This window comes from Salminus brasiliensis, chromosome 18 (assembly GCF_030463535.1).
Source record: "Salminus brasiliensis chromosome 18, fSalBra1.hap2, whole genome shotgun sequence".
NCBI classification, from domain to species: Eukaryota; Metazoa; Chordata; class Actinopteri; order Characiformes; family Bryconidae; genus Salminus; species Salminus brasiliensis.
In genome coordinates, this window is record NC_132895.1 from 22,547,532 (window position 1) to 22,573,754 (window position 26,223).

General features: G+C 40.0%; 2 protein-coding genes and 1 non-coding gene across 5 annotated transcripts; 2 read left to right on the forward strand and 1 right to left on the reverse strand.

Annotated features, from left to right (window-relative positions):
- Positions 1-2,832: 2,832 nt before the first annotated feature.
- znf346 (zinc finger protein 346) lies at positions 2,833-8,740 on the reverse strand. Its single transcript, XM_072661399.1, has 7 exons — positions 7,872-8,740; positions 7,288-7,391; positions 6,994-7,089; positions 6,738-6,885; positions 6,415-6,630; positions 6,135-6,234; positions 2,833-6,015 (listed from the first exon to the last, which is right to left on the reverse strand). The coding sequence occupies exons 1-7, from the start codon at positions 7,927-7,929 to the stop codon at positions 5,883-5,885; spliced, it is 855 nt and encodes a 284-aa protein (XP_072517500.1). The 5' UTR covers positions 7,930-8,740; the 3' UTR covers positions 2,833-5,882.
- Positions 7,693-17,499, forward strand: uimc1 (ubiquitin interaction motif containing 1). Of its 3 annotated transcripts, XM_072661396.1 has the most exons (18): positions 7,697-9,063; positions 9,253-9,328; positions 10,436-10,560; positions 10,695-10,988; positions 11,469-11,996; positions 12,146-12,212; positions 12,641-12,762; positions 12,897-13,328; positions 13,723-13,959; positions 14,215-14,273; positions 14,682-14,794; positions 15,015-15,070; positions 15,197-15,434; positions 15,601-15,664; positions 15,759-15,867; positions 16,019-16,067; positions 17,037-17,088; positions 17,179-17,499. In XM_072661396.1, the coding sequence occupies exons 1-18, from the start codon at positions 8,953-8,955 to the stop codon at positions 17,375-17,377; spliced, it is 2,931 nt and encodes a 976-aa protein (XP_072517497.1). In that variant the 5' UTR covers positions 7,697-8,952; the 3' UTR covers positions 17,378-17,499. The 3 variants fall into 3 exon arrangements, with proteins under 3 accessions (XP_072517499.1, XP_072517497.1, XP_072517498.1); XM_072661397.1 differs by lacking the exons at positions 7,697-9,063; positions 9,253-9,328 and having other exon boundaries at positions 10,478-10,565; XM_072661398.1 differs by lacking the exons at positions 16,019-16,067; positions 17,037-17,088; positions 17,179-17,499 and having other exon boundaries at positions 7,693-9,063; positions 15,601-15,668; positions 15,759-15,847.
- On the forward strand, positions 12,286-12,415 carry LOC140539981 (small Cajal body-specific RNA 14). The gene has a single exon (XR_011977878.1).
- Positions 17,500-26,223: the final 8,724 nt, after the last annotated feature.

Genomic DNA, 26,223 nt, shown 5'->3' on the forward strand with positions numbered 1-26,223 from the left:
TTGAGCAGGAAAGGAAGGAAAAGAATCAGGCCCTCCAGGACTGGAACTGCCCACCCCTGCATTAGAAGATGGGTACAGTGAGGCCATGAAGGGATTCTCATGGTCAGCAACACTACTAAAATAGTCTGTGGCATTCAAGTGATGATTGATGGGTATTAACAGGCCCAAAGTGTGCCAGGAAAACATTCCCCACACCATTACACCTCCTACACCAACCTGGACTGTTGACACAAAGCACAGCAGGTGAATAGATTCATGCTGTTGGCGTCAATTTCCGACTCCCTACCATCTGTGTGCCTTAGCAAATATCAAGATTCATCAGATCAGGCTACATTCATCAGATCAGACTGCAGCCTCACCTTTCTGTGCTTGGCTGAACATCAGCTCAAACCTGTCTGGTCATTCTCTAGTGACCTCTCTCTAGCCTATATGGATGTTTTTTTATTGCTGTTTCATTACAGCATTCTGAGGAAACTCAATAGACTGGTGTGCTGAGAATCCCAGCAGTTCTAGAAATACTCAAAGCAGCTCATCTGGCACCAACAATCATGCCATGCTTAAAATCACTGAGATCACATTTTCCTGCCACCTGTGATTCTCATTTGGTCTGTGTTCACACAAGCCTGTTTTGTTCCTTGTACTCACAGACTTCGAGGCATTGACCTCCGGACGTCTCCATTCAAGACAATAACCCACTCAAACAACCCTCGTGAAAGCAGTAAATGCAGCTCTTGCCAAACCTGTACCTACAACTTCTCCCTCAATACTAATGGAAAATGTAGACCTGCACACACAGGGCCATTATGCTTCCCACAGTCCATTAAAAGAGGTAATTCCAACAGAGAATAGATGGGTTTAATTCATTCATTGTTTTTCATTCTGTCAACCTGACCTAGGGGCTAAAAATATAATCATTTAATTAGATATGAGAAACATTTAGAAGGAACTCTTACATCTGTTGCATGCTGTAGTCATGAGAATGAACCAATCCATCTTTAACTACAAAAAAAGGGAGCAGCATTTTTCAGAATGCTATTAGAGTAAAGGTAGTGCATAGTTACGCCAGACTGTGGCCCAGCAGGAGATTACAGCTGTATTTGCATGGACCAAACATGACCTAAACAAACACAACTTAGTTTAACCTATTGCCCATGTGGTCATCAGGCATTAAGAGAACTGACAAAATAGACCATTCGAATTTGAATCATTGTGCAGAGTCGAAAAGTTTAATATAAGTGTTATTAAATCATCTAAACTGCTGATTTAGGCCAGACCAATGTAAGACAAAGACAAAAGGAGCAGCTTGTTCTTGGACTGAGATAACCAATAAATCTTGATTTATGCAATGGTCAACAAAATGTATCCATGGCGTCGTGACACAGGAGCAAAAGACCATTAATCAACTCTCTATATATATTTATGGTGCTTTAATTTATGGCCTCTGTCCTCAGACAGCCAACCATTTTTTTTCAATCACAGCAGCTCAGCAGGGAGCGTTAGCCAGCAGCAAGGCTAATATCTCAGCAGTGAGCATGCATGCATGCTTATGGAAAAACTAATGACAGTGTATTTGGCTAGTTAAAGGCACTCAGTGGGAGTCTGTGGGTCTGCATGCTGCCTGTATATGGAGCTGGGCTGTTTATATGCTGTGGCGCCTAAGCAGAGGGGGCACAGCGCTTCACTCACTGTGAATGGAAGGGCCCCAGACACCTCCCCTCTCAGAGTAAATAGATCTTATCAATGAAAACAGTGAACCCTCCCTCTGCTCTCCCAGTTTTTTTATGAATGAAAGTCGCACCTATGCCAATACCAGAAATCATTCACCTTTACTGGTTTTAAGGAATGTAGCAATGCAGTCTAGAAAAGAGAAGGTGGAGGAATGACTGGGACACTATGTCCATTATGAGAACGGCTCAACTAAACAAGCATTTATTTACTATTCAATAGTCCGGTGCAAAATGCAGTGTTTGACTGTTTTGACTGGTGATTGTAAATGGTTTCATATTTTCATAGGATTGAAAAAGGTTAGAAAAGCTATGAGTAGTTATGCCAAGATGCACTGTGAGATGTCATTATATGAATATAAATGACAATGGCTCCATCTAGAGGACAAATAGGACAAGTATTTGTAAAGTATTTGGACAGCGACACAATTCTGGTATTTCTTTCTGCCTCTGTACACCACCACAATGGATTTTAAATGAAGCAATCAAGACTGAAGTGTAAAGACCTTTAACTTTCCACAGCCTCTTCATTTTCAAAGGCTTAAAGTTGGACTAGGGACTGACTTGCAGTTTCATGGTCAGGTGTGGCCTGTTCTCTTTATTTAATCAGAAATTAAATAAAACGTCTGGAGTGCTGAATCTGCGTTTGGAAGCCACTCATAGAAAGTCCTGTGTACTTCAAAAAGTGTGGCGATGTAAGTGAAGGAAGCCATGTACTGTCAGGTCCAAAAGTATTTGGACAAGGACCTGATACCACCACTACGGATTTTACCACCACTACGGATTTTAAATGAAGCAATCAAGTCCCTTTATTTCCAAAGGCCAAGACTTTTTATGGCCAGGTGTGGCCTGTTCTCTCATTATCTAATGAGATATCAAGGAGACCAAACGTCTAGAATGTATTCCAAATGCTCAGTTTGCATTTGGTAGCCATTCATAATGCATTGTAAGCACAAAACAAACCTCTGAGAGAGAAAGCAGATACATTTAAAGAGGCCAAATAATACATAAATATGTCCTATATTCTTGCCTTGGTGAACAATAACCCCTGCACAACATTTAGTCAATTTAAGAACACGCTCAAGAAGAGTCTACAATCAAGAGATCATGAACTTAATACAGAGAGTTTATTTCAATATGCAAACCAATGGTTACACTCAAGAACAGAAAGGCCATTTTGGACTGCTAGAAACCATCTAACCATCTGGAAGAATTTTCTTTGGACAGACGTAACCAAGATTACAAGTATGGAGAACAAAGGAAAGGGTTCTAAAGCACGCTGCATCATCTATCACATGTCAAACATGGTGGAGGCACTGTTATTGCATGGGCATGTGCGGCTTTTAAAAGGACAAATATTGCGCCACTGTCCAAATACGTATGGGCCTGACGGCGTGTGCGCTTACTGAAACCACATCCAGACATTTTCTTCCTGAAACATTTTAATAAACGAAGCTTACTGTACATAATCATGACTCATACCATTTCAAAAAAGTAGTCGAACCATTCACGACACAAAAGCTAATATGCTACCAGTATTAATAAATATGTAGGCCACACTTCAGCACTTTATTTTTGCTTTTACACTGTTTTAAAGCCCTAAACATTACGAGTACTCCTGGGGACAGATCAATCCAACCTCAAGCATTAAACACAATCGGTACTCATCAGTACTCAAATAAAGTATTTAACTTGCTATATGTTTCTATACATGACAGAATTACCACACTCGTTTCTGCTGATAAAACAACCTTGTTGCTTTTTACGTTTCCTGGAGAGTGAGGTAATACAAAATCAACAGCTTCCTAAATATGTTATGACATCTTGTTATCATTACAGAAATACAGAGCAGTTTTCAAATTAGGCCCTTTTAGCAACAGTGGTTCTATACAAAAGGCTACTGTACTCTCACATTCAATTCTTCAACCATGATCATACAAAAGAAATAAAAATAACATTCCCAACATTCTCTTTAAGGTGGAAGACGCAGCATCTAAATGATCATCAGCAATCAGCTGGCCATCAGTGTAATTAATGACTAAAAGTTTAATCGGCAACAACTTTTAAGACCTTTTAAGGATCATTTACATCTGTAACAAAGAATGCATGAAAATAAAGTCTTATTACAAATATGCTAATCTGTTTTAGGAATTCAAACACTGCATGTCACCACAACAGAACGAACGTCTATATGTGGGCACAACGTCTGGGAATAAACATCACCAGATGCTAGAATTATTCTCTAATACACTTCTTTAAACAAAAGCAATTAGTTTAATAAATATTACATTACCAGGAGTCTAGGCTGAGACAAATCTTACATTGCAAGCTTGAACAAATGGTTCTGAAGGAATGTGTTTCATGTAAATGTTAATCTCTTACCTTTGCAAAACTATTTTATAGCTTTACTTTTATCGACAGGTAAAACCTTCAACGTTTTTGCTACATCTTATGGTACCACAGAACCTAAGCACCACCTACAGCATATTATTTATACTGCACACACAGTACCAGTCAAAACGTCTGACACATTAACCTACATACTCATTTTCACTGTTGACCTCATTTAGAATTACAGTAAAGACACTATGAAGCATGTTACAGATTCTTCAAAGTAGCCCTTTGCCTTTTATCAATGACAGCTTTGTATACTCAAGTAGCTCCTTGAGGAGCCACCTGGGATGGTTTACCAACAGCCCATTGTGAAGCCCTACCCCTCTCATACCATATCCAATGTTATATGTGAACGTACCTATTTAGAAAGTACTTGCTCTGTTTATGTAGTTTGTAAAACCTAGACATAGGGCCACATTTAAAACAGTCTTCATGTGTTCTGTGTGCATATCATGGTCTAGTCTGTTGATTTTGAGGGGTGTGAGCATACATATCGTTTTATGGCACAAGTCTGTTTATACTAATGCCAGATATTTGTCACTTAAAACCACTGATGCAAACTGTCATCTTAACTTTGAGTTAACCGCCTCATAAATACAATCTAGGACAATACAAGTCTGCATTACTGGCTCATCTGTTTTGAAGTATTGCAGAAATTGAGGATTTGTGTGAACATAACCTACAAACTTACATGCAGTTTACGTGTCCCAATATTTTGATTGGTACTATGTGCGTAACCATTACCCATCAATAACTGTCAAATGCTTTAAGAGAACAACAACAACCTGGGAGACTGTTTGGGTGCTATACCCTCTTCCCTCCCTCCCTCAGTAACACACAGTTATAGTTATGCATGTGAAATATGAAAAAATAACAATGATCAATTTACACATTGTTCTTATTTGCACAAGATGAGGTCAGGATCACTAAACAAAAAATAAATAAATAAATAAGCTGCTTGACAGATGGAATTAATCAATTATAATTAAGAAGCACAGAACAGAAGAAACACAGAAGTGGAAGCAGCTTGTTGCAACAACATGGCTTTTCAGCCAGGCAAATACAAATGTTAAAATACGTCAAACAAGCTAAAACATAAAAATTGTAATCTACTGCCCTCCACTGGTCAAATAAAAAACTGTTGACTTAAATAAAATGACTTGTTGAACATGGAAATACAAAACAATGAGGAAATAAAGCACTCTTTAACCTACAATATGCACTTAAATCAAGACTTAAGTATTCCTCCTTTCTATGACAAATGTACTCCGTTAAGCTAAAAACATCAGCAACATTTTACAGGCATTTCATAAGAGAAACATTTTTGAGACAGAAATCTGTAAAATAAAAAATAAAAAACACAACACAATACAGTTTGACTAAATGTCCCCAGAATATGTGTTGTGTTTTACAATACATATTTAACATTGACAATATAGACTCTTAAGGTTTTAATTTAATACTCGAACTGAACTCAAATGCAAACCTTGAACTTATGAAATGCCCCAAGAGGGTGGTGCACTCTTGTGTACTGACTTTTGCCTTCCTTCACTTTCTGAGAACTGAGAGGATGAATACAGTATGGAGGTTAGATGTAGTCACTCATCTATGTCTGAGAACACACACCAAATGCAAAGAGGAGCTGAGAAGAGCGAAAGCTGGCATTATTAGGTGCACAGTACACAGTACATTGCCTGTGCCTCTACAGCTCTGCAGCAGCTCATCACAAACATGGTGAGAGGAGTGATGGCTGAAGGCATCTCCTCACTCATAGTCCTGGTTGAAGCTGCCCCAGTCCTCCTGGGCTGGCTCCTCTTGGTTAGAGCCATACTGGTACCCTGGCTGGTGGTTCTCTGAGGGGCTTACAAATGAGTTGCCGCCTCTCTTGAGTCGAACACTGGGGGAGGGGGACAAAAAAAAAGTTTGTGATACATGGCACGAATCACAGGAATAGTTAAGAGAAAATAATATATATTCATAACAACCTAGGTGGATAGGCACAGATCAGATACATACTGGTTCTTGTGTTTGGAGCCGCTGATATGGGCTTGGTACTGTTCCACTGAATTGAGCTCAATATTGCACACAGTGCATGGATAGCCCTTTAGTGTAGAGGCTGATGGTGGGGGGAAAAAAAAAAACAGTAGTGATGGTTCAGCAATACAACTGGAAAGTACGGAATACAACTAATATGAAAGGGAAAATGTTCAACAAAACACCCATAAAACACACAGAAACAGCAAAAAAAAAAAAAAAAAAAAAAAAAAAAAAAAAATCCTTGTTGTGCTCCGGTTACCTGGTGCAGTGGAGGGCCCATACGTCTCCATCAGTTTCTGCTTAGTCAATTGTTTTTTATGCTTCTTGCCAGCATAGTGTTGTTGAGCCATGAGTGGGTTGTTGAAAGAAGCCTGGCAGATGGAGCAAAAACGATTGGGGTCCTCTGTAGCAGGGCCCTGTGCTCCTGTAGTCTGCACATCCTCCTTATTTACCTTAGCCTTAGGCTGAGGAAAGGCTGATGGATGGATACCAAAGGTGCAACAACTGGTCAGTACTTTCCCGCAGCTTCTCCACATGATGATCCAAGTAAAGTAAAATAAGATTTACAAACGGAGCTCATACCTGGTGTCTGTGGACCAAAGTTTTTTAATCTAAGATTCTTGGCGTGCACCTTGCCTTGGTAATGAGACTCTGCCACCACTGCAGATGAAAATGTCATGTTGCAAACATGGCAAGCTTTGTATTTGTCCCCCTGATTAGCATCAGTAGTCTGCATATGAGACACAATCATCAAAAAGAATAAACATCATAAAAAATGAACAAAACCCATACTAAACTCTTCTGCACTGTTTAATCAACCATGTGCACCGTGACTTACAGCCTCGTCCGTTGAAGGTTTAAATCTCTTGGCAATGGGCTCCTCATCTTTGTGGATGGTCATGTAGCGCCGCACTTTGCTTGCATGCTTCTTGCTCTGATGGAGGAGAAAAAAAGAAAAAAGAATGATTACGACAACATTAACATGCATTTGTAAAGCATGCACTGTACTGCACACAAACTTCATTGAGCCGTGATCATGATGTTCCTGAAACGACAAATGAGATCTGAGACTTGGACAGAGAGCAGTCAGCCACCACCATTCATTCACCAGTACCCTATGGGGTCAGCTTACCTGGTAATGGGCAAGTTTCTGAGATTCTGAAATGAGGACAGCACTGCACACTTTACACTGGGAGTCCGAGAACAAGTCGCTGTTTTCCTTGATCATTCGGTTCACTGCAAAAACAAAGTTGGTCTGGTGTTGAAACAAGTGTTAGCCAACTCGCGACTGCAGTTGAATGAGAGTAACATTGGGCATTAGAGCAATTTAACAGCAACACTCTTAGCAGAACTTCTGCCTCGTAGCAGAGCAGGGACATAAGGGTCACGACTGCCATTTTCAGACAGAAGTAAATCATTGAGCTGGCTCGATTATATGCCCTCTCCTAAGCCTTACAGCGACCTTGGGATACAGTCTTTCTGAAACCCCTAGCTAGCTGGCTAGCTCGCTCGCTCAGTAGACAGTCAGCCTGCTAGCTAGCACTCTGCAGCTCCAGCAGCGCGGCTGCTACCAAGCTAACAAGGGAGGTCTCCTTGTGCCTGCAGGTTAAGACTGGCTTGCTTTGTTTGTTTTAATCCTAGACTTCCCTCCTCTTACGTCTTGTATCTAAACCCCGCTCTTATACATGTAAGCACGGCTGGTGTTGTAACGCTTACCTTCCGCTGCCCCTGAAGGTAAATATGGAAAATCTCCATTCGCTCCTCCGTACGCCATGTTTTCCAGGAGGCGGTGCAGTGAAGGCGCAGCACACGACGACCCCCCTCAACCGACGAGCCCGGAGTGTCTTTCATGCGCTCCTGCAGCCAATATGGTCTCTCACTGACCACGCAAAATGCATTCAACCCTTTGTTTAGGAAACCCTACTGTCAGTAGCTAGCTAACGTTAGCACTACATATCTGCGAGGGAACTCAGCACCCAGTATGTAGTGCTAGCCGCTAGGGTCAGGCAGAAGAAGAAGAAGCAGCAGCAGCAGCAGCAGCGGGTAGACGTTTGCTCTCCACAGGGTCAGGCTAACTTAGCTAGCTAGCTGCTAGTTAGTTAGCTAGCTAGCTAGCTCGCTAGCTCACCGTTGGTCGTTTAAACGTTATTGGTGGACGTTTTGTTTTCGGGTAAACTTACCTCGCATCTTGAGGAAAGAAGGGGCATTAACGGGAAGCAGAAAACTGTAGCTAGCACTAGCTAGCGAACCGTGCTTCATGGTGGTTATACGTGTGGCTGTTATTATTATTATTATTATTTGTTGTTGTTGTTGTTGTGTGGAATGATAACGTTTACAGCATGTGCTCATGTTTATCTCGCCATGAACTAGACGCTAGACAGCCAAACGTTTGAAACGTCGTATGAAACGTTTGCTAGCTGGCGACCTGAGGAGATTTTGGGCGCGTTTGTTCTGAAGCTGTTGTGTTTGGGTCACGTGACTCGCGGAAACACCTCGTCCTCGCGCACCTGAACCAAACCAACCGTCGCCGCATCCACGCTTTACCCGTGGTTACCGTAGCTACCGTAGCTAGCTAGCTACGTCTCACCTAGCTTGTAGCTTATAGCTAATGTTTGTATTTTAGCAACCGAGATTGGCGAGGAGTGTAAACAGCGGTATTTTAGCCAGCCAGCCACTCAGCTAATGTATAGCCATGTCAGTGTAGCTTCCAGGACACCCAGCTCGGTTCGTGCTAGCCGGCTAGTTGATGTTGGACTAGCTAGGATAGCTAGCTAGCTGTCTGTCTTGGACTCGCGGTATGCCTCGGAGGAAACGAACCACACCTCAAAATGAAGGGCAGAGAAAATCTCGTCGTACTGACAGTAAAGATGAGGACACCCTGGTCATCTCCGACTCTGAAAACGAGGAGGTATGTGTCGCTAGCAAGCTAACTTGGGATGAACTCGGTGAACATCTAGATAGATAGCTAGCTAACCGTGCAGCTGTGTTGGGCTCAGTGTGTGTACGTTAACCCCTGAAGCTGAAGCTGGCACAGTCTCAGGTGTGTGCAGAGTGATTTTAAAGCTGTTATCTAAGTGGGGTCAACTTCTTCCACCAGGAAGAAAACACTGGCAGCAAAGTGTCAACAAGGGAAGTCCGGTGGCGAGAGAGGGAGACCAGGGCCCATATGCAAGGTAGGTAAACCAGGCACCACCTCTGCATGGACTGCGTTCAGGTCAGCTTCCTGTGTGTCTATTTTTGTGACAGTGACTGATTTTAGATCTACACTACTGCTCCTGAGGTGGTTTGTGAGGACAGCGCTGGATCAGGATCTAGAAAGTACGCCAGACATTTAAAAACTGGAGCCATGTAACAGAGAAAGTTTACAATGTAGCAGTTCAGAGTTCACCACATTCTGCCTTCAGCCAACTGACACCCACCTCCTCTGTAATGGTGGTGGTGTGTATCATCTACTCAAGGTTCATGCATATTGGATGATTGTTACTGCATGTTACAATGTGTAGGTTTCAGTTCATTTGGATGGGACACACCTGTAAGTTAAAAATGTTCAAATTTGGTGGGTGTTTTAGGGATAGAGTTTGGATTTGGAGCAGATTTAGATTGGGGGTATAGGAATAATTTAATATACAATATGTGTAAATTGAACGTAAATGATATACAAGGATTCTTAAGTGTTTAATCTACATGAATATGTATGCCGTGGGTATTAAGTATAAAAGCGAGTGCCTGTTTGTTGTATGATGGTCTGGATGATAGTGTTGTATAGTATTTAATATGTGATAGTTTTATGTATTTATTTAGTATTTTTTTAATAATAGTGTGTCTATGAGAATCTGACATATCTAGTCCTGTGCTGGTAAGGGGCTAGACACCCAGGGTTTTAACTCTCCTCCAGAGTGACTGAGTGACAGTTACTCATATTACCAAGGTGAGCCAGTGTAGTGTTCAGAGCTCTTGCCCAATGGACTCTTATTGGTGTAGCATAGTCTCCCAGACCAGGAATTGAACCCTAGTCTTCCACATGTTGTGGTAGCTCACTGGAAGGTAGTAGTGTTATCTGTTGCGCTACACCAACCACCTTCACATTTGTGTAAGTGTGTTTTAGCAATGAAAGTGGTTTGACTTGACATGAAAGGTAATGATAGATTTTTAGGAAAAGAGGATGGTCTCTGTAAAGCTGATTTTGCTTCTTAATTACAAGCATTCACCTGTTTGAATATTAAAAGCAATAAATAATGATGTTTTATTTAATGATTCGTTTTTTGTTGTTGTGCTGTCAGACATGACAGAGGAAGAGATGTTGGACCTCGCTATGCGACTGAGTAAGCAAGAGGCGAATACTGCTGCCCAAAGACAGCAGCTGGAAGATGACGACATCCAGAAAGCCATTGCAGAAAGTCTTCATGTAAGGTTAAGCATCTAATTAAGGCTGCATTTAGATAGCAGGGCGATGTACACAAATCAGGTATTCTTCTGTATCGTCACTGGTTTGTATTTGTCATCTTTTACATAAAGCTCTTTCCCTACTAATTACTACAGGTCAGCCAAAACCAAGCCTGGGAAGGGAACTCTGAGTCAGCCAGCTCTATGGCAAAGCCTAGTCAGCACACATCCACTGTGACAGCACGCTTGAGACGCAAGCTCTACTTCCCTAACAAGAGTGAGCCAGACAAGGCAAGGGATGATGAGGTTACTGCTGCAGCTGAGAGTTACGAGGACAGCACTCAGGACACTAAGTCACTGCTGCCGATGCCTGATTTGTCTCAGAGGACCTTGTCACAGCCCTCACAAACAAGTCCAGCTCTGCTCTCTGTGCCTTCTACGGCTTCACAAGTGAGTGAGTCACTTTGCAAGAGACTGATACATTGTTGCCTCCTAAAAAAACTCTTAGTCTAAGAAACCAAGCCAAGATGTCTAGAAGTGTCTCGACCATGTACACGCACTCCAGCAAAGTCTGGCTTAATTATAACATAAAAACACCTTGTTGATGATTTACTCATGTATGAGATCGGTCTGTTTTGGTGCCAGACAGTCCTTTCAGGCATGTACTTACTATGAGGATTGTGATAGCTGAAGTTCAAATGATGGTAAAGTTAAAACTCAGTTTACGTGCATTAGACCAACATTTGGGACACTACACGGAGAGCCTAACTGAATAGAAGTTGATACGCTACCATAAAAATTGGGGGCATCCAACAACTACCAAAGCAAAACTTTCTGTGACCATGACAACTAAACCATGCTGCTTATGTGATCTTTTCGTAGTTTGATGCAAGTAAACGTAGTGTTTGTTTGTTTTTTTTTCTCCACCAGGAATGCCAGTCATCACAGTGGAAGGACCAAGATGAACAAGTCCTTAATTCAGAATCTCCAGAGGACGAGCCGTCACAAGGCGACTCTGAGACACAGTGCTCTCCTGTTTTTCTCCAGCAGTGTAGTGTAAGATTGGGCAAGGAGTCAGTGAAGACAGGCAAAACTTTGGACAATCCCCAGACTACGCAAAACAGTTCTCTAAGCTTAACCTGTCCTGGTAGGTCCCAGCTCACCCAACAGCAGAGCCAATCACTTCTTAAAAGTCCTGTGTTTGATAAGACGGACCGTAAAGAAAGCACTGCAGTGTCTGAAGACAACGTTACTTCTTGTACATCTGAGGAGAATAATACAGACAAAGTGTGCACACCGGAAGAGGAGGAAGTAGAAGATGAAACCAGTAAAGAATCTTCGAGCCATAAAAACCAAGTTCATGAAAGCAGGGATCACCAAAAACGCCTTTCGCTCGGTAGAAAAGCTCAGCCGTCAGCCAGTATTTCAGTGCCTAATGATGACATTGGTCTAAAACAGGTTTGTGCAGTTACTAAAACTTGCGCAGTAATTGTGTTTTAGTTTGTTTGTGACATTAGTTCAATAGATTGATTGGAAATTGGAAAACGTTGGAAAATGTCATTCCACCTAGAGCTCTCTGCTCTTTTAATTGTTTGTTTCAATGACAGGAAGCTGTCCAGCCAAAACAGTTGAAGGATGGCTCCATTCGAGGAACCAGCTCAAATGCTGTCCATGGTAGGATTTTGTTTTGTTGTTTTTTTTTATATAGGCTGGACTGCTCTTTTTTTTGTTTTACTAGAGCATGTGTGTGGTGTATCCACTGTGGCTGCAAAACTGAGCAGTGTACTGCAGTCCATGGCACCACACAGAGCGACACTGGTTCCTGCCGACAGGGCCTGCCAAGTTATTGGGCTCCCTGTGCGATGGTTCCATACATACGTTTTGTGTGTCAAAGCTTTATAAGATGTAGGCGGTTTATGATATATTGGTAAAACTGAGCTTTTGCTTTCACTTTTTAATATGATTTTTTTGTGTGGTCTAACTCTTTATTTGCTGTAATTAGCTTTATGTTTTGTTGTAATGTTGGTCAAGGGTCAGTCTAAATTGCCAGCACTTAAGCAAATAGCAACAGAGGTCTTTTGTTGCTTGTTTGGATATTGCAGAGAGAGTGCCGAACCTGGAGGAGATGCCTTTTCCTGCAGACAACAAATCTTTGGAGGAGTTCACCAGTCACATGGTCCTGCATTTGTCAGATGATGACGATGATGATGAAGAGGATGAGAAGGTATGTTTGTATGTGGGGTTTTCTAGTGTATTAACATTCCACACGTAAAAATACATTGCAATACATACGTGGCTGGTAACTGGTTATATGAGTCTCTTCTTCATGAACTTTAATTTTTTTACTATGTTTTCCAGATTGTTTCTCCAAGTCCTGTATTCCACCAGGAGTGTGTTCCACATGCAGGTCACCCAAGGCTGTCTCCAACCCAACCCTGCTACTCCCCACCTACTGCCACAACTACCCAAGTCTGCTCTCGCACACAAGACTCTGATCCACGGAATATATGCACGCGAAAGAAATTTGCTTCCAAGACCACTTATTCAGCGGAGTCTAACAAGCTTGAGCTTGAAGTCCAGGGAAAACCTGCCTGTGGTTCAAGACCCACACACCTGATAGACGAGAAAAGGGATGGTTTTGTGTCTTATTACTGGGGTGTCCCTTTTTGCCCCAGGGGGCAAAGCCCAGATGATTACACCAGAGTCATTCTCGGCCAGTTGGAGGTGTATGAGAAGAGCCTGAAGGAAGCCCAGCACCAGCTCCTGCACAAAGCTGAGTGGGGACTACCAGTGAGTCATGCCTCTTGGTTAAATACTACTAGGGGTATAAATCTGTGACCTGACAACTTGGATTATGGTGATTTAAGATGTTTGGTCAGTCAGTGTGTGTTTTCTTAAAGGGTATATGTAATAAAATGGTAGGCTATATGTAGTAGCATCACAATATATCAGTGTATTTTTACACCCCTTTTTGCTATTGCGATTCTTTTGGGAATTCTTTCGAGTCAACGTCTGTTGCTTAATCTGTTATTTCACAAGCAAACAGCCAAAGCAGTGAAATTAAAGATCTGCAGCATAATGTCACAATAAATGTTGGTAGGTTTTAACTGCATAAATAGTTATTGCACATAATGCACCTAATGCTCAAATTCTCAAAGCCCTGTTGGTGGTTTTCTGGATCTAGCTGTTCCCATGCCCAGCAGAGAGGCCATTTAGCAGGAGAATGAAGCGGCACAGAGCCCCCCAGCTTCTGGAGGAGGAGGACGAGGAGCCAGAAAGGGAGGAGAAAGAACAAAAGAAAGCAGAGGAGGAGGGAGAGGACCGGGTTGAGTCCCAGGCGGTTTCAGAAGAAGCAGCAGAGAATGGACAGAGTGAAACATATGTTGTGGTGTCCTCTCCTGAGACACCTGAAGAGCTTCAGGTATTATTTACTACAGCAATAAACTAAGGTTTATAATTGCAAGTGTTAATACTCATTTTCTCATTGTTTAATGCCCATTTTTGTCTCGGCCATAGTCCTAACTGGAAAACACACAGCATAACCATACCCACAGCCATTTGGTCATGTTGCTATAAAGGGTCAATTCTTGTTGCTGCAAGGAAAACCGCCACTTTTACCTGCAGTGTAAATATTGGAAATAAGTATCCTTATTTTAAGTACTTTTTTTTTCCACAGCCAAAATCCTTATTGCGTTTCAGGCAACATGAGGCTTCGGATGCTGTCAAACCTTCCAGGTAACCAGAATGCTGCTTTCTTTCAAAATTGGTTCATTTTGTGTTGTGTTTAAACCCCAACTGCTAGCAAGCAGTGTTGTACTTTCTCTTTAGATTCCACATAAAGTAAAAGTTAACGAAAGTTAAAGTTAACTGCTCTTTTACTCTGATTATATGCATATGAAGGTGTGTTACTATGACATCTTTCCTAAAATTAGAATTTTTTTGTTTGTTTGTTTGTTTTTAAATCATGATATTGGCTTGCATACAGTATTGCAGAATATTGAATCACAATATATTGTATCTTGATGAATATTGAATCGCCTGGTCTTTGCCCTAGTAGATTTTCTAGATATTAGGTTTTACCATGTTGTTTAACCAATACACCACCAATCTGGTCCAATTGTTTTTATTTTACTTCTTTTTCAGTTGTAGGAAGTCAAGTCCACATGACCTTTCTGAAGAGACTCAGATCCAACAGCCTCATGAGCAAAATAAGGCTCAACATGAAAATGATGATGTTGAGAGCACTGTTTGTCCAGGTACAATGTTACTCATTTTACAGTGATTAGCCGTGCAAGTACAAAGTCTAGGTATTATAGCATTGATCCTGTTGTTTTGGTCTTTGGTATTTCTCATGATTAGTAAAGCAATAATGTATATATAATTAAATGGTTTTTTTAACCATAAAGTTTTTGGCTCCCTCACATATTGTGTTTCTTTTGTTTTTTGGGTTTTTTGGGTTTTTTTTTTTTTTTTTAGAAACTCCTATGTCTGAAGATAACACACCAGAGTTGATGGTGACCAGCCCTGCTCAGGTACATCATCAGAACACATTAGGATTAAAATAGCAGAAGATTAACACCTTGCCATTCTGGGGGGAAAAAACTAAACAAAAAGTTCCTAATATTTAACTTTCCTAATATTTAATATTTCCCTGTCAGCCACAATCACGGGCGGGGAGTGAGGTGATGGAGGTAGACGAAGAAATGGCTGAAGGTGAAGAGAGAATGGAACAGGAGCAGGCTGAGGAGGAGAAGGAGCAGCAGAGGGAGCCTCAGAGCCAGAGGGTGGAATGCCCCATGTGTTCTCACTTTTTCCCGATCAGTAAGATTGAGGTGCACGCTGCTTACTGTGATGGTACCACAGAGCAACAGGAGCAACAGGAAGAGCCTTCACAAGGTCTGAAATCAGCCATGCTGAACAGTTTTGTTTACGTTAAAACACTGTCCCTGCTTTTTTGTGTTGTATGATTTATTTTTTGACATGATCTTCACCCTTAATATAATGTAAGCAAGCAGTTATGAGAAGAATGTATACCTAGTTGTACCTGTTCTGCCTGATGTAGTGCCTGCTCTGCGCAAGAGGAACAGGCAAATAGAGACGGAAGACACCTTGCCGAGGTCGGAGAAGTAAGTAGGTATCATAATTTCCCTTTGAAGTAAATGAATTTATCTCATGCCTTTTGGAAATATTGATAAGCATGTTTTCATGGTTTTGTAACAGATCAGAGCAGCAAGAGAAATGCTACTTGTGTCAGAGGTTTTTCTCATCCAAGGAGTACAGCCATCATGTGGACACGTGCCTTAAACAGAAACAACCCCGAAGCAATCAGGTAATCTGTAAATTGGGGATGGATTTCTCAATTTTTATTAATGGTGTTTCTGAAGTATAAAACACTTAAACCTGTACATCAGCTAATTTGCAGAGTATTAGATTGTTATTTATTGTTTACACCTTATTTTTGTCATTTCTGACCTTTATAGGGAAATGGCTTGCTGTCAGCACTACATCAGGCAGAACGGGTACATCTAGGTATGTATTCTTCTCATAATTGCTTGCTTACGTTATATTAAGGGGAAAGATCATGTCATAAGTAAAGGTTTACCATCCTCATTTTAAGGCTGATACTTTTAGAACTGTATATTACATCGATTAGCCAATATTGAGTAGTTCCTTGACTTTTGCTGATAACCCTAACCCATAGAGGCTTGGACTCAACTAGACCTTTGAAGGTATGCTGTGGTATCTGGAACCAAGTCATCAGTAGCAGATCATTTAGTTTCCATACGTTCCAAGGTGGGGCATCCATGGATCATACCATTACACAGATGCTCAACTGGATTGAGATATAGAGAATTTGGAGGCTAAGTCAATACCTTAAACTCGAATTGTTGAGTTTTTATAACCATTGGAGAATCATTATTGCAGTCTGTCAGGGCACAATATCCTGCTGCCACTGCCATCAGGAAATGTACAGATACTATGAAGGGTTGTACATGGTCAGCAACACTGTTAAGGCAGGTGGTACGTATCAAAGTAACATCCACATGAATGGCAGGACCTATGATTTCCCAACAGAACATTACCCAAAGCATCAATCTTCATCAATTGCCCATGACCCTATAACCGGTTTACCAGTTTTCTCTCCTTGGATCACTTTTGGTACATCCTGAACATTGCAGACCAGGAACATCCCACAAGAGCTGCAGTTTTGGAGATGCTCCGACTCATCTAGCCATCACAGTTTGGCCCTTGTCAAAGTGGCTCACATCCTTACAATTGCTTTTTTTTTTTTTTTACTTTTAAGGAAAAAAAATATTCTCACTGCTTAATTTATCCTAACCACTTCCAGTGCCTTTGTAACATGCCATCAATGTTATTCATTTCACCTGTCAGTCATAATGTTATATACAGTGTATATAGTCATAATATTGTAAAAAAAAAAAAATGCAATTTTGCAATTTTTGTTGCATGTAATAAAAAAAACTAAATTCTTCTCAGGTGATGACGATGATCGAGCTGGACCATCTGACATTTCAATCAAAAATCATGGGTAAGTTCTAAACCGTTCCTGCACTACCACTTTCCTTCACACGGCTTGATCTTGACTCTAATCCCATCACTACTCTGGATTCTTCTCCAGTGGCCAGGTCGAGTCCCCAGCGGTTGCTGGAGCTGTTGGAGACAAACACTGTCCAGCATCGGGTTTTTACGTCAGCTCATCCCCCATCAAATCTTTCACTCCCATTTCCGAAGCTAAGGACTGCTTAATAGACTTCCAACAGCAATATGCGGACAGGCCGAGCCGGAGACTAGGGAGGAAGAGGAAATTTAAGAGATAGCATGACAATATGCTTTGTAACACTGGTTTCTGCTTTTTTTTTAATGCAAAGTCTTTTTGTGTAGTTTTGTATACTATTTTATAATGACTGTAAAAATGCAATTAAATATCTTCTGTATGGAACTGTGCTTTGTCATTTCATTTTTGCTCATGGTTGTTTTCTTGTATATTCTGTCCGATGACAGCAGCAGACAATCTGCTAAGACTGACAAGTAATCGTAGAATGGTTTTATTGGAAACGAATGGGTTTCCTGCTGTAGTGCACCTCATGAAACTCATTTATTGGATATTTTAGTGATTTTAATTGTACAGACAGAAGCCTTTCTCTCTATACTATCTATTATAATCACTAAAATTAATTAGCAAAAGTTTCAAGGTACAATCGACTGTAGCTGGGAGTGGGAGAAGTGTGTGTGTGTGTGTGTGTATATAGCATGGCAGAATGAGCGAGAATGAGATGCGAACTCAAGCCGAAGTAAACATTAGCTAGGTAGTGCAGACGGCACAAACCAGAATAAACTTGCAATTAAATCTGTGAATTCATGTAGCTGGATAGAGATGATGAAAGTGTGAGGGGTGGGGGGAACACTAAATTTGAGAACTGATTATGGATAGTTATGGATAGACTTTATTCCAGGAGCTGCAGACTTAATTATCATTTTACTGTGAACTAACAGAAAATACACTGAGTCAACTTGTAGGTGTGTTCGCATTAGCTCTGTACTGCAAATATCTGATCACCTAAAATTCATTTTTGTGTCTAACATGATTTTTGTTTTGGCACATGGACAACATCAACAAGACATCGGATAACAGCACTGAAAAACTTGAGAAGATACAGAGTAGTTAATGGGCGCCAAGGAAAGTCACACCTATAGAAACTATTCATGTTTGGAAGGCATTCCTGGAAGAGATTTCCTCCTGAAAGTGGGGCTTGGCACGTTTGCAAACGAGAGTGCTGTCTTCTGGTTACTACAGCTGTTGATTTTGATAGAAGAATGTAGCTTTCGTGTGGAAAGTAAAGGGGGATATCTCTGGATACAGCTACGGGCTAGAAAGTCTGAATGGCTGACCACGTCTAGCCATGGTGGAAATAGACAAAAGAGCATGACTGAGCTTGTGAAGTAGGCTTCACAGTAGGCTTCGCATTCCTAGTCCAGCTATGCTAGTAGGTTCAGCAAGAGGCAAGCTTTGGGCCAATGCCTCAACAGCTATCTAAGCTGGTAATTGTAAAAGAAAAACCAACCTTTTTTAAAATAGTAAACTCAAGGTAAGGTGATCATATTTCAGCTCTTAAAAAGAGGACACTGGGGCCAAACTGGTGTCCGTTGTGATTAATGTGTTGTGGCTGGGGGGCTTCCAGTAGGCCTAAGATGTAGGACCATGGCGGTGTGTGTATGTGTGAGGGTATATGAGGGTATGAGGGAGTTAAATATCTCTATAAACAATGCAACTGTGTTAATGCAACTGACATTAATGCATAAATATTTACTAATTTAACAAAATGAATAAATTGCCTTAATAGCCAATATGGCCAAAACATCTCCTTTCATTTCTGCTTATGTGCTTTTAAAAACAGTTTTAGTTTTACCATCTTTTATATAACTTCTTTAATATTATAACTTCTATTTTTTTTGAAGGCCAATAAAATAAAAAATTATATAAAATAATAATAATAATAATAATAATAAAATAAAAAGTCAGCTAAAGCCAAAATGATTCGTGTTCATTTCCGCATACGGTGAGGAACTTTTAGGCTGTGGTCAATCGGCCGTGGTGGGGAGCGGATTGACGTAAATACAGGTACACACAGACCAATAGTGGTGATGGGAGGGCGGGACTTGAGCAGTTTGCTCAATGATTGACGTAAATACAGGTACACACAGACCAATAGTGGTGATGGGAGGGCGGGACTTGAGCAGTTTGCTCAATGATTGACGTAAATACAGGTACACTCAGACCAATAGTGGTGATGGGAGGGCGGGACTTGAGCAGTTTGCTCAATGATTGACGTAAATACAGGTACACGCAGACCAATAGTGGTGATGGGAGGGCGGGACTTGAGCAGTTTGCTCAATGATTGACGTAAATACAGGTACACGCAGACCAATAGTGGCGATGAGAGGGCGGGACTTAAACAGACGCGTGTAACGGATGTGTGACGACTGTAAAAACAAAAACTGTCGTAAAGTCAATGCACAATTTTAGACTCCAAAAAGAGGACATGTCTGAAAAAGAGGACGCCTGGTCCTCCTGCTTAAATCCACACCAATAACATTAACATCCATGTTTGTGATCCCATAGTGGATGCACAGTAATGTAAAACACCTAGATATTTTTTTTAAAAATATATTATATTATAATATAACAATTATTGTAATAATTAAAATAATTATACTATAATTATATTAATAATTATAAAATTATTGCTGAGTTACATTTCACATTTTACTATTCTCATCTTTTTTACTGAATACAGTCATTCAGAGTTTTCACTTCAACAAAAATAAGAATATTCATCCCATGCTTTTTTTCTCTTGCCAGTTATCTTTCACATATTTTGTTCATATTTTATAGTAGTGTAAAATGAAATAGCCTAACACTATGATAATTCATATTTCCGCTCAGTTCTGCCTCTTACTCACCACACACTAAGTCTGTTGAACAGGGTGAAGACCAGGTGGGCTCAGTAGTCAGGATTACATAGTGTGCGCTCAGCTCTAGCTAGAGTTCTGAAATTACTTTAATGTAAATATATAGGCTATAATCACATATCCTGATTCTTGATTTTATATACTTGCTATTTTATATACACAGCTTCTATTTTACTTTTACTGTAATATATATCTTTGGTTTCTCACTTTTAATTCAGGAATATTTTGACACTGTATGACTAGCAGGGCGAAGGTAAACCTGCACAGTCTACCAACTGTATAACCCACAGCAAAAAGCCTCAACGTTTGGCTTGTACCAACAACATGCCAAGATCTTCTCCAAACTCATTACTACTGGTCATGTCTGCTAACATACGTTAACCTAAATGACTGTAGTTATAGTGATCAGATGCTCTTCAGATGTCCATATCTTGCTGCAAGCAATGAGATAAAGCAGTTTCACTCAAACTGAAACTGCTGACTTGTGAATGTGCTGAATGCTTTTGTGTTTTTCTAGCTCAAAGGTCATCAAGCATCTCCAGGGCTGAGTTGGATTAGACTACATGGGTTCCACAGGCCTGAGAACCACTATTATAGGATGGACCAGACACACAAACTAACTAACAATCATAACCTACTACACAGTTTTGCTCTTTGTACTAATAGCAAAACTACTAATGCTAATACTGACACTAAGAACCTAACTACAGCAGCAATGGTGGATTTACATGTACATTTCCATATAATGTAGAAATTAAAGATTAAACTTCAGAACTATTTTTAAAGTTTCCTAACTGACTCACTTTCCAACATCTGCAGACATAAATGACTATAAAACTACACTTACTATGTAAAGCACTGGTACACTGAATTTAATGAATAGTCTGTTTAAAGCTGTATCAGAATCCTGACCCCTAGTGGAGGTTCAGAGTTCAGGTCTCAAACTGTTACTTCCGGCCCAGGAAACAGCCAGTCTTGTGTTTAAATACTTAATACAACTCCCAAATCATTTAGCCTTTAGCTTTATTTTCACTGATTTTGTCTAAGTTTAAAACCCATTACAAACGGCCAAGTTAAGAGGTCACGGTTGTCCAGTGGTTGTCTGAACCAGACAACATTACACTAACCTATCTGCGGGTCTGGCTATAGCTCACAGTTGAAGGCAAAGACAAAATGTCTTTTTCAAATCCTAAAAAATGTTGAGCAAGATGTGCTTAACTGGTATTAAAATATATATTTTTTAAAAATGAATTTGAAAAACTAGTGACTCTTAGGTGTTGGCCATTGTTCTCTCAGGTAGAGGATGTTTTACCCTCACACACACCCCTCCACCCTGGCTACCCGCTAAATGACTGCAGAAGGTGATGATGGGTCATAGGATTTATGTGATCCAGGTCTAAGGGAACATACAGAGGAAGAACAATAACTGTTGGCACAATGTTGTACTGGCCTTTAGACGCAAGAGGTGTTAATAGTCACCATTTAGAGACAACATGCCCCATTATCCTTATATGGATTGAATTAGTTGTGTTTGAACGGATGCTGTCTATTGACATATTTCATCCTTCTTAGTCTAGGGTTAATACATCTGATAATTTAACAGCTTGTGTCAGCTTCATATACAGTCTTATGGAAAATTTAAAATAAATAAATAATATATTAAATGTACAAAAATACACAATGTGATTTGTGTAAAAGGAATAAAACATTAAAGACCCTATGCTTTATTATTTCCCTAGTATATTAAAATAAGAAAATTAGTAGGAACATAAGGCATTTGTATATGTATGTTATATGTAATAATGTATATATATATATATATATATATATACATTTTGTAAATATAGAGGATTTGTTCACTTTTTCATAAAAAAAAAATATATATATAATGTGTGACCAGGTGTTCCCAGATTTGTGCATAAGACTGTTATTAATTCATTTACTCAAATATATATATTTTGAACTTAACAGCAATAAAGTTAGGCAAATAAAGCATAGGCTAACTAACAGGCATTGTTAGTTCAGCATAAAAATCTTAAAAGTTGTTTATAAGAAAAGTTGTTGGAAATATTTAAACATTTTTGGGGATCAGAACTGATTTAAATCAATGAGCTGCAATTTTTACTACCAGAGTCACTTTTCCTTAAAAACAACACAATTCATTTATTTTATGTTAAAATGAATTATTTATAATTAAGATCCTTTACACTGTCCTGTAATCTATAGAGTTGCTAGGCTAGTGCTGCTAACGCTGGACTAGACCAGTCTCACACGTGCAAAGCTAGCTAGTGCTACATACACCCCCAACAGCCCCACAGTTCAGCTTAAATAAAATAAAGTTGGATCTGGATGATGTTCAGAGCGGGTTGAGAGATGTTTCTGTGTGTGAATTTACAGAAATTAGTGAAAGTCTAAGAGCAGTTTGTTATTAGCGTTAGCCTAGGTAGCTAGTGCTGAACTTAAGAAGCACTGATCAGCCGCGCCTGGCCTCAGCGATCAATCATGCCGAACTGGCCCTCTTAGTATAGCCTTGTGTGACAGATCTGCCTAATTTTGAAGCTAAGTGTACTTTTATTATAACATAAGCAACTTAAACATGCCACATATAACGGACTTATATGTCTAAACACAATATGCAGGGTTCGTCTGACTGCGTACAAGCTGGCCAACTAACAACGACCAACACGTTCTCTGTTTGATTAATAAACTGATGGATCTGAGAGTTTCTGAGCATCATATCCTATCTTTAACATTGTCCTATCTTTAACCCCAATTGAAGTCATTTCCCATTGCCACCCACTAGCTTGGACTCCCCCTCTATTACACAAGGCCACCAGTAGGGGGGCCTTTTACCAGACAAGGACCCATTTAAGTCTCCAAATGGTTGCTTGGGTTGTCAAAGTTCTATATTTTGAGGCAAAATATAAAATAAAATAAAGAAAATCTGTATTTATGAATTCGCTATTCTAAGGTTTACTTATTGCTGATTCAGGCTTGTGTGAAAGAAAAGCACCACAAAAAGAACAAGGCGCTCTGGAGCTGACCTCCCCCCAAAGTAGCAGAACTACAATGTAAAAAAGTAGATTAACAGTAGACTCCTCACTATTACACTTATAAGGGTACAAGTGTGGAAATCATCAGGATAGTCCAACTCTATCTGCATTTCTACTCGAGCAGACATTACTGAGTTACTATCCAAGTCCGTTGGTTGGTATGTATATTGAGTCCTCCATTTCATGTTCATGAGTGAGTTGGGGTAGAGTATGGAGGCCCACCTACACAGCGGACTGTGACTGTGCTGTTGTAAAAATCAGGTGTTATTTATGGTTTTGCCACCATGTGTTTTTTTTTTCTTTTTGGTGGTATTTGTAATGACCAAACGAAAAAAGCACAATGAATCTCGTTTTCTCAGCAGCTCTTGAGGCCCCATGTGCTTTTCATGGCCTTGTTTTATAGGTTTAAAGGTTATCCAATAAGTACCCTTATATAGTCTTCAGTGTACTACTGCCAAATATCCAAGTGATGCCAAGAGTCACTAGCTCTACAGCAGGAGAAAAGGTGTGCACAGCCTTAAATCAGTCTTAAAGTTAAGGAATTCAAATAAATATTACAGTTATTAAAGCATTGTGGAGGTTAGGACAGCTGTATAATGTGATTTATGTGCAAAAAATGTACATATGATTTTATATGGTTTTATAATACCTGTAACTGTAAAGTGTGTGGTGTCTTTGCCAGGCCTTATTTGAAAACGGCATTTGAATCTCAAGGGGACCTCCTGGTAAAATGAATGTTAAATAATAATAATAATAATAATAATAATAACAATAATAATAATAATAATAATAATAATAATCATAATCATAATCATAATAAAATAATATATAATAATAATGTTATTAATAATACATTGTATTATTTAATACTATTAATGTTTCTAATAATAAATGTGGAATTAATGGAGTGTCTTTTTATTGCAGATGAAATGAAGGGCTAGAAAAAAGCCCCTACAGTAGTACTTTCTCGTAAAGTGTACTGTTTTTTTACTCAGCAGCTAGACACAGGTCGAGGCGTGCGATGATTAAGGCATGCAGCTCACACAGTGCTAATTGGTGGGTATGAGCTTCCAGCACATGTTCACTACACTGGCCTCATAGCTCCAGTGCAAAGACTAAAGGGTTACATTTCAAACATCACACATGTCTTGAACGATGGCCTAAGTGTGGGGTAAAGGGAAAAGTCACAAAATTTGTTTGTTCCCACTGAACTACTCCTTTAAATGAAATGGGCCTAATTCTGGACCTCTGGAAAGGAGTACACACACACAGGAGTGCACGAGCAGCCTTTCGAGATGGATGGGTGGTCATTTCTGTTTTGCTTTAAAGGGAACAGGATATTGAAGTTTACTCTTTGGTACACACTCACAAAGAACTGCTGGGTTTTTTTGTAGGTCCAGCATTAAGCAGGCCTGAGCAAAGAATACATGTTATTATACGCTGCCATAATAAGCTGGTGAGGCTCATAGAGAACGCTCATGCTTATAATAAGCTGTACATTCTGTTAGGATCATGTTGCTGCTCCTAAATATGAAAGTATTAATAGTTGTGGACAAATACAAGTACTGCTCCATATATGCAATGACACCTAGCTGCCAAAAGACTAATGTTCAGTAAGTTACTCTGGCAAAACAGCCTTGATGAGAAATGATCAGTGTCTCTGGGAGCGAGCGTGAGTGATCCTGATTCAACTAGCCCGGGACCAGCCACTGTTTGGGGGGATGGACCTCAGAAGCGCTCCACATGTGGGACAGCTTCCAGACCAGATTCATGTCTGAAATAGAGCTGTATGTAGGACAACTCTGATTTTCCATCTGCCTTTGTCCAGCCTACTATTGTAAAGCAAAGGCAGGCAGCACCATTTCATTTAATCCAGATAAAACCATGAAAATAAGGATTTTTTTTATTTAAATCTGTGAAGACCATGTCCATAATCACTGTGTTTGTGCTGTTTACTCTCCTACCTGTAGTTAGGTATTCTGAAGAAATTCTGTTAATCTCTCTCTCCATCCGTTTGGCCTAGTTGTGTGGCACTGCACTGACCATCATCGCTGACCCCATGACAAACAGTCAGACGCTGGACCACTTCAGGACCGCTGGAGTGGATAAAACCCCCCTTAACAATAAACACAGACACACACATGAGCATGGCAAGCCATGATATTTAGTCATGCTAATGTGGACTGCTATGGTCAGACAAGGACATGACCTTTGTTACTAGCAAGGCAATATTTTTATTTCTATCACAGGCAATTCAATTACTGCCTAAAACGGCTTTGCCCTCCATTTCAGTGTCCGTGTGTGAGTTGGGATAGAGTAAGGAGGCTCACCTATGACTGTGCTGTTGTGAAAATCAGGTTTGATCTGTGGTTTGCTATCATGTGTTGTGCATTTTAATATTTGTGCTACCAAAAGTAACACCATTTCTAAAGTGAAATAGCCCAAAATAACTGCTAACGCCTCCTATGCTTTTCATGGCCTTGTTTCATAGCTTTAAAGGTTATCTTATAAATACCATCTTCAGTCTACTACAACTTCACCGCACCACCAAATATCCTCCAGTGTAGTTTTTATACATGTATAAAGTGTGTTTCTACCAATGACTGGTATCTGAAGTTGCAGAGGAGAGTGTTGTCTGAAAATATCCTGGTTACAGCTGAGAAACACGTCAGCGCGCCCCCTGCTGGAGAATCCAGTAACGACAGAGCCGTTTTCACATTTGTAAACGTGACCGTGCAGTGATGCAGGGTTTGGACAGGGCAGTTAGCAGGGTTTTCATTCTAACTCCTAAAATACAGACACTTCTCTTTATTTTATTTTATTTACAGCCTCAATTCATGGGGACGTCAGACACAATGTGGCCCTGATTGCAGGGATCACGTGACTCACAGAAGCCCTCCTGCATTTTACCCTTTCTGCATAAACCCCCTCTTTACTCAAAGTGAGAATGGGGGGAAGGGGGGTGGGGGAATTAAACCCTTTTCACTCTACATAACTTTATAAATATTATATTGTTGAAATAGTCAATAAATATATACATCCTTATATATTATAATATGTGTATAAACAATTTAAAAAGTTTTTCATAAAATAAAAATAATAGAATTGAATAGAATATTTCATTTTAGCACGAGATATAT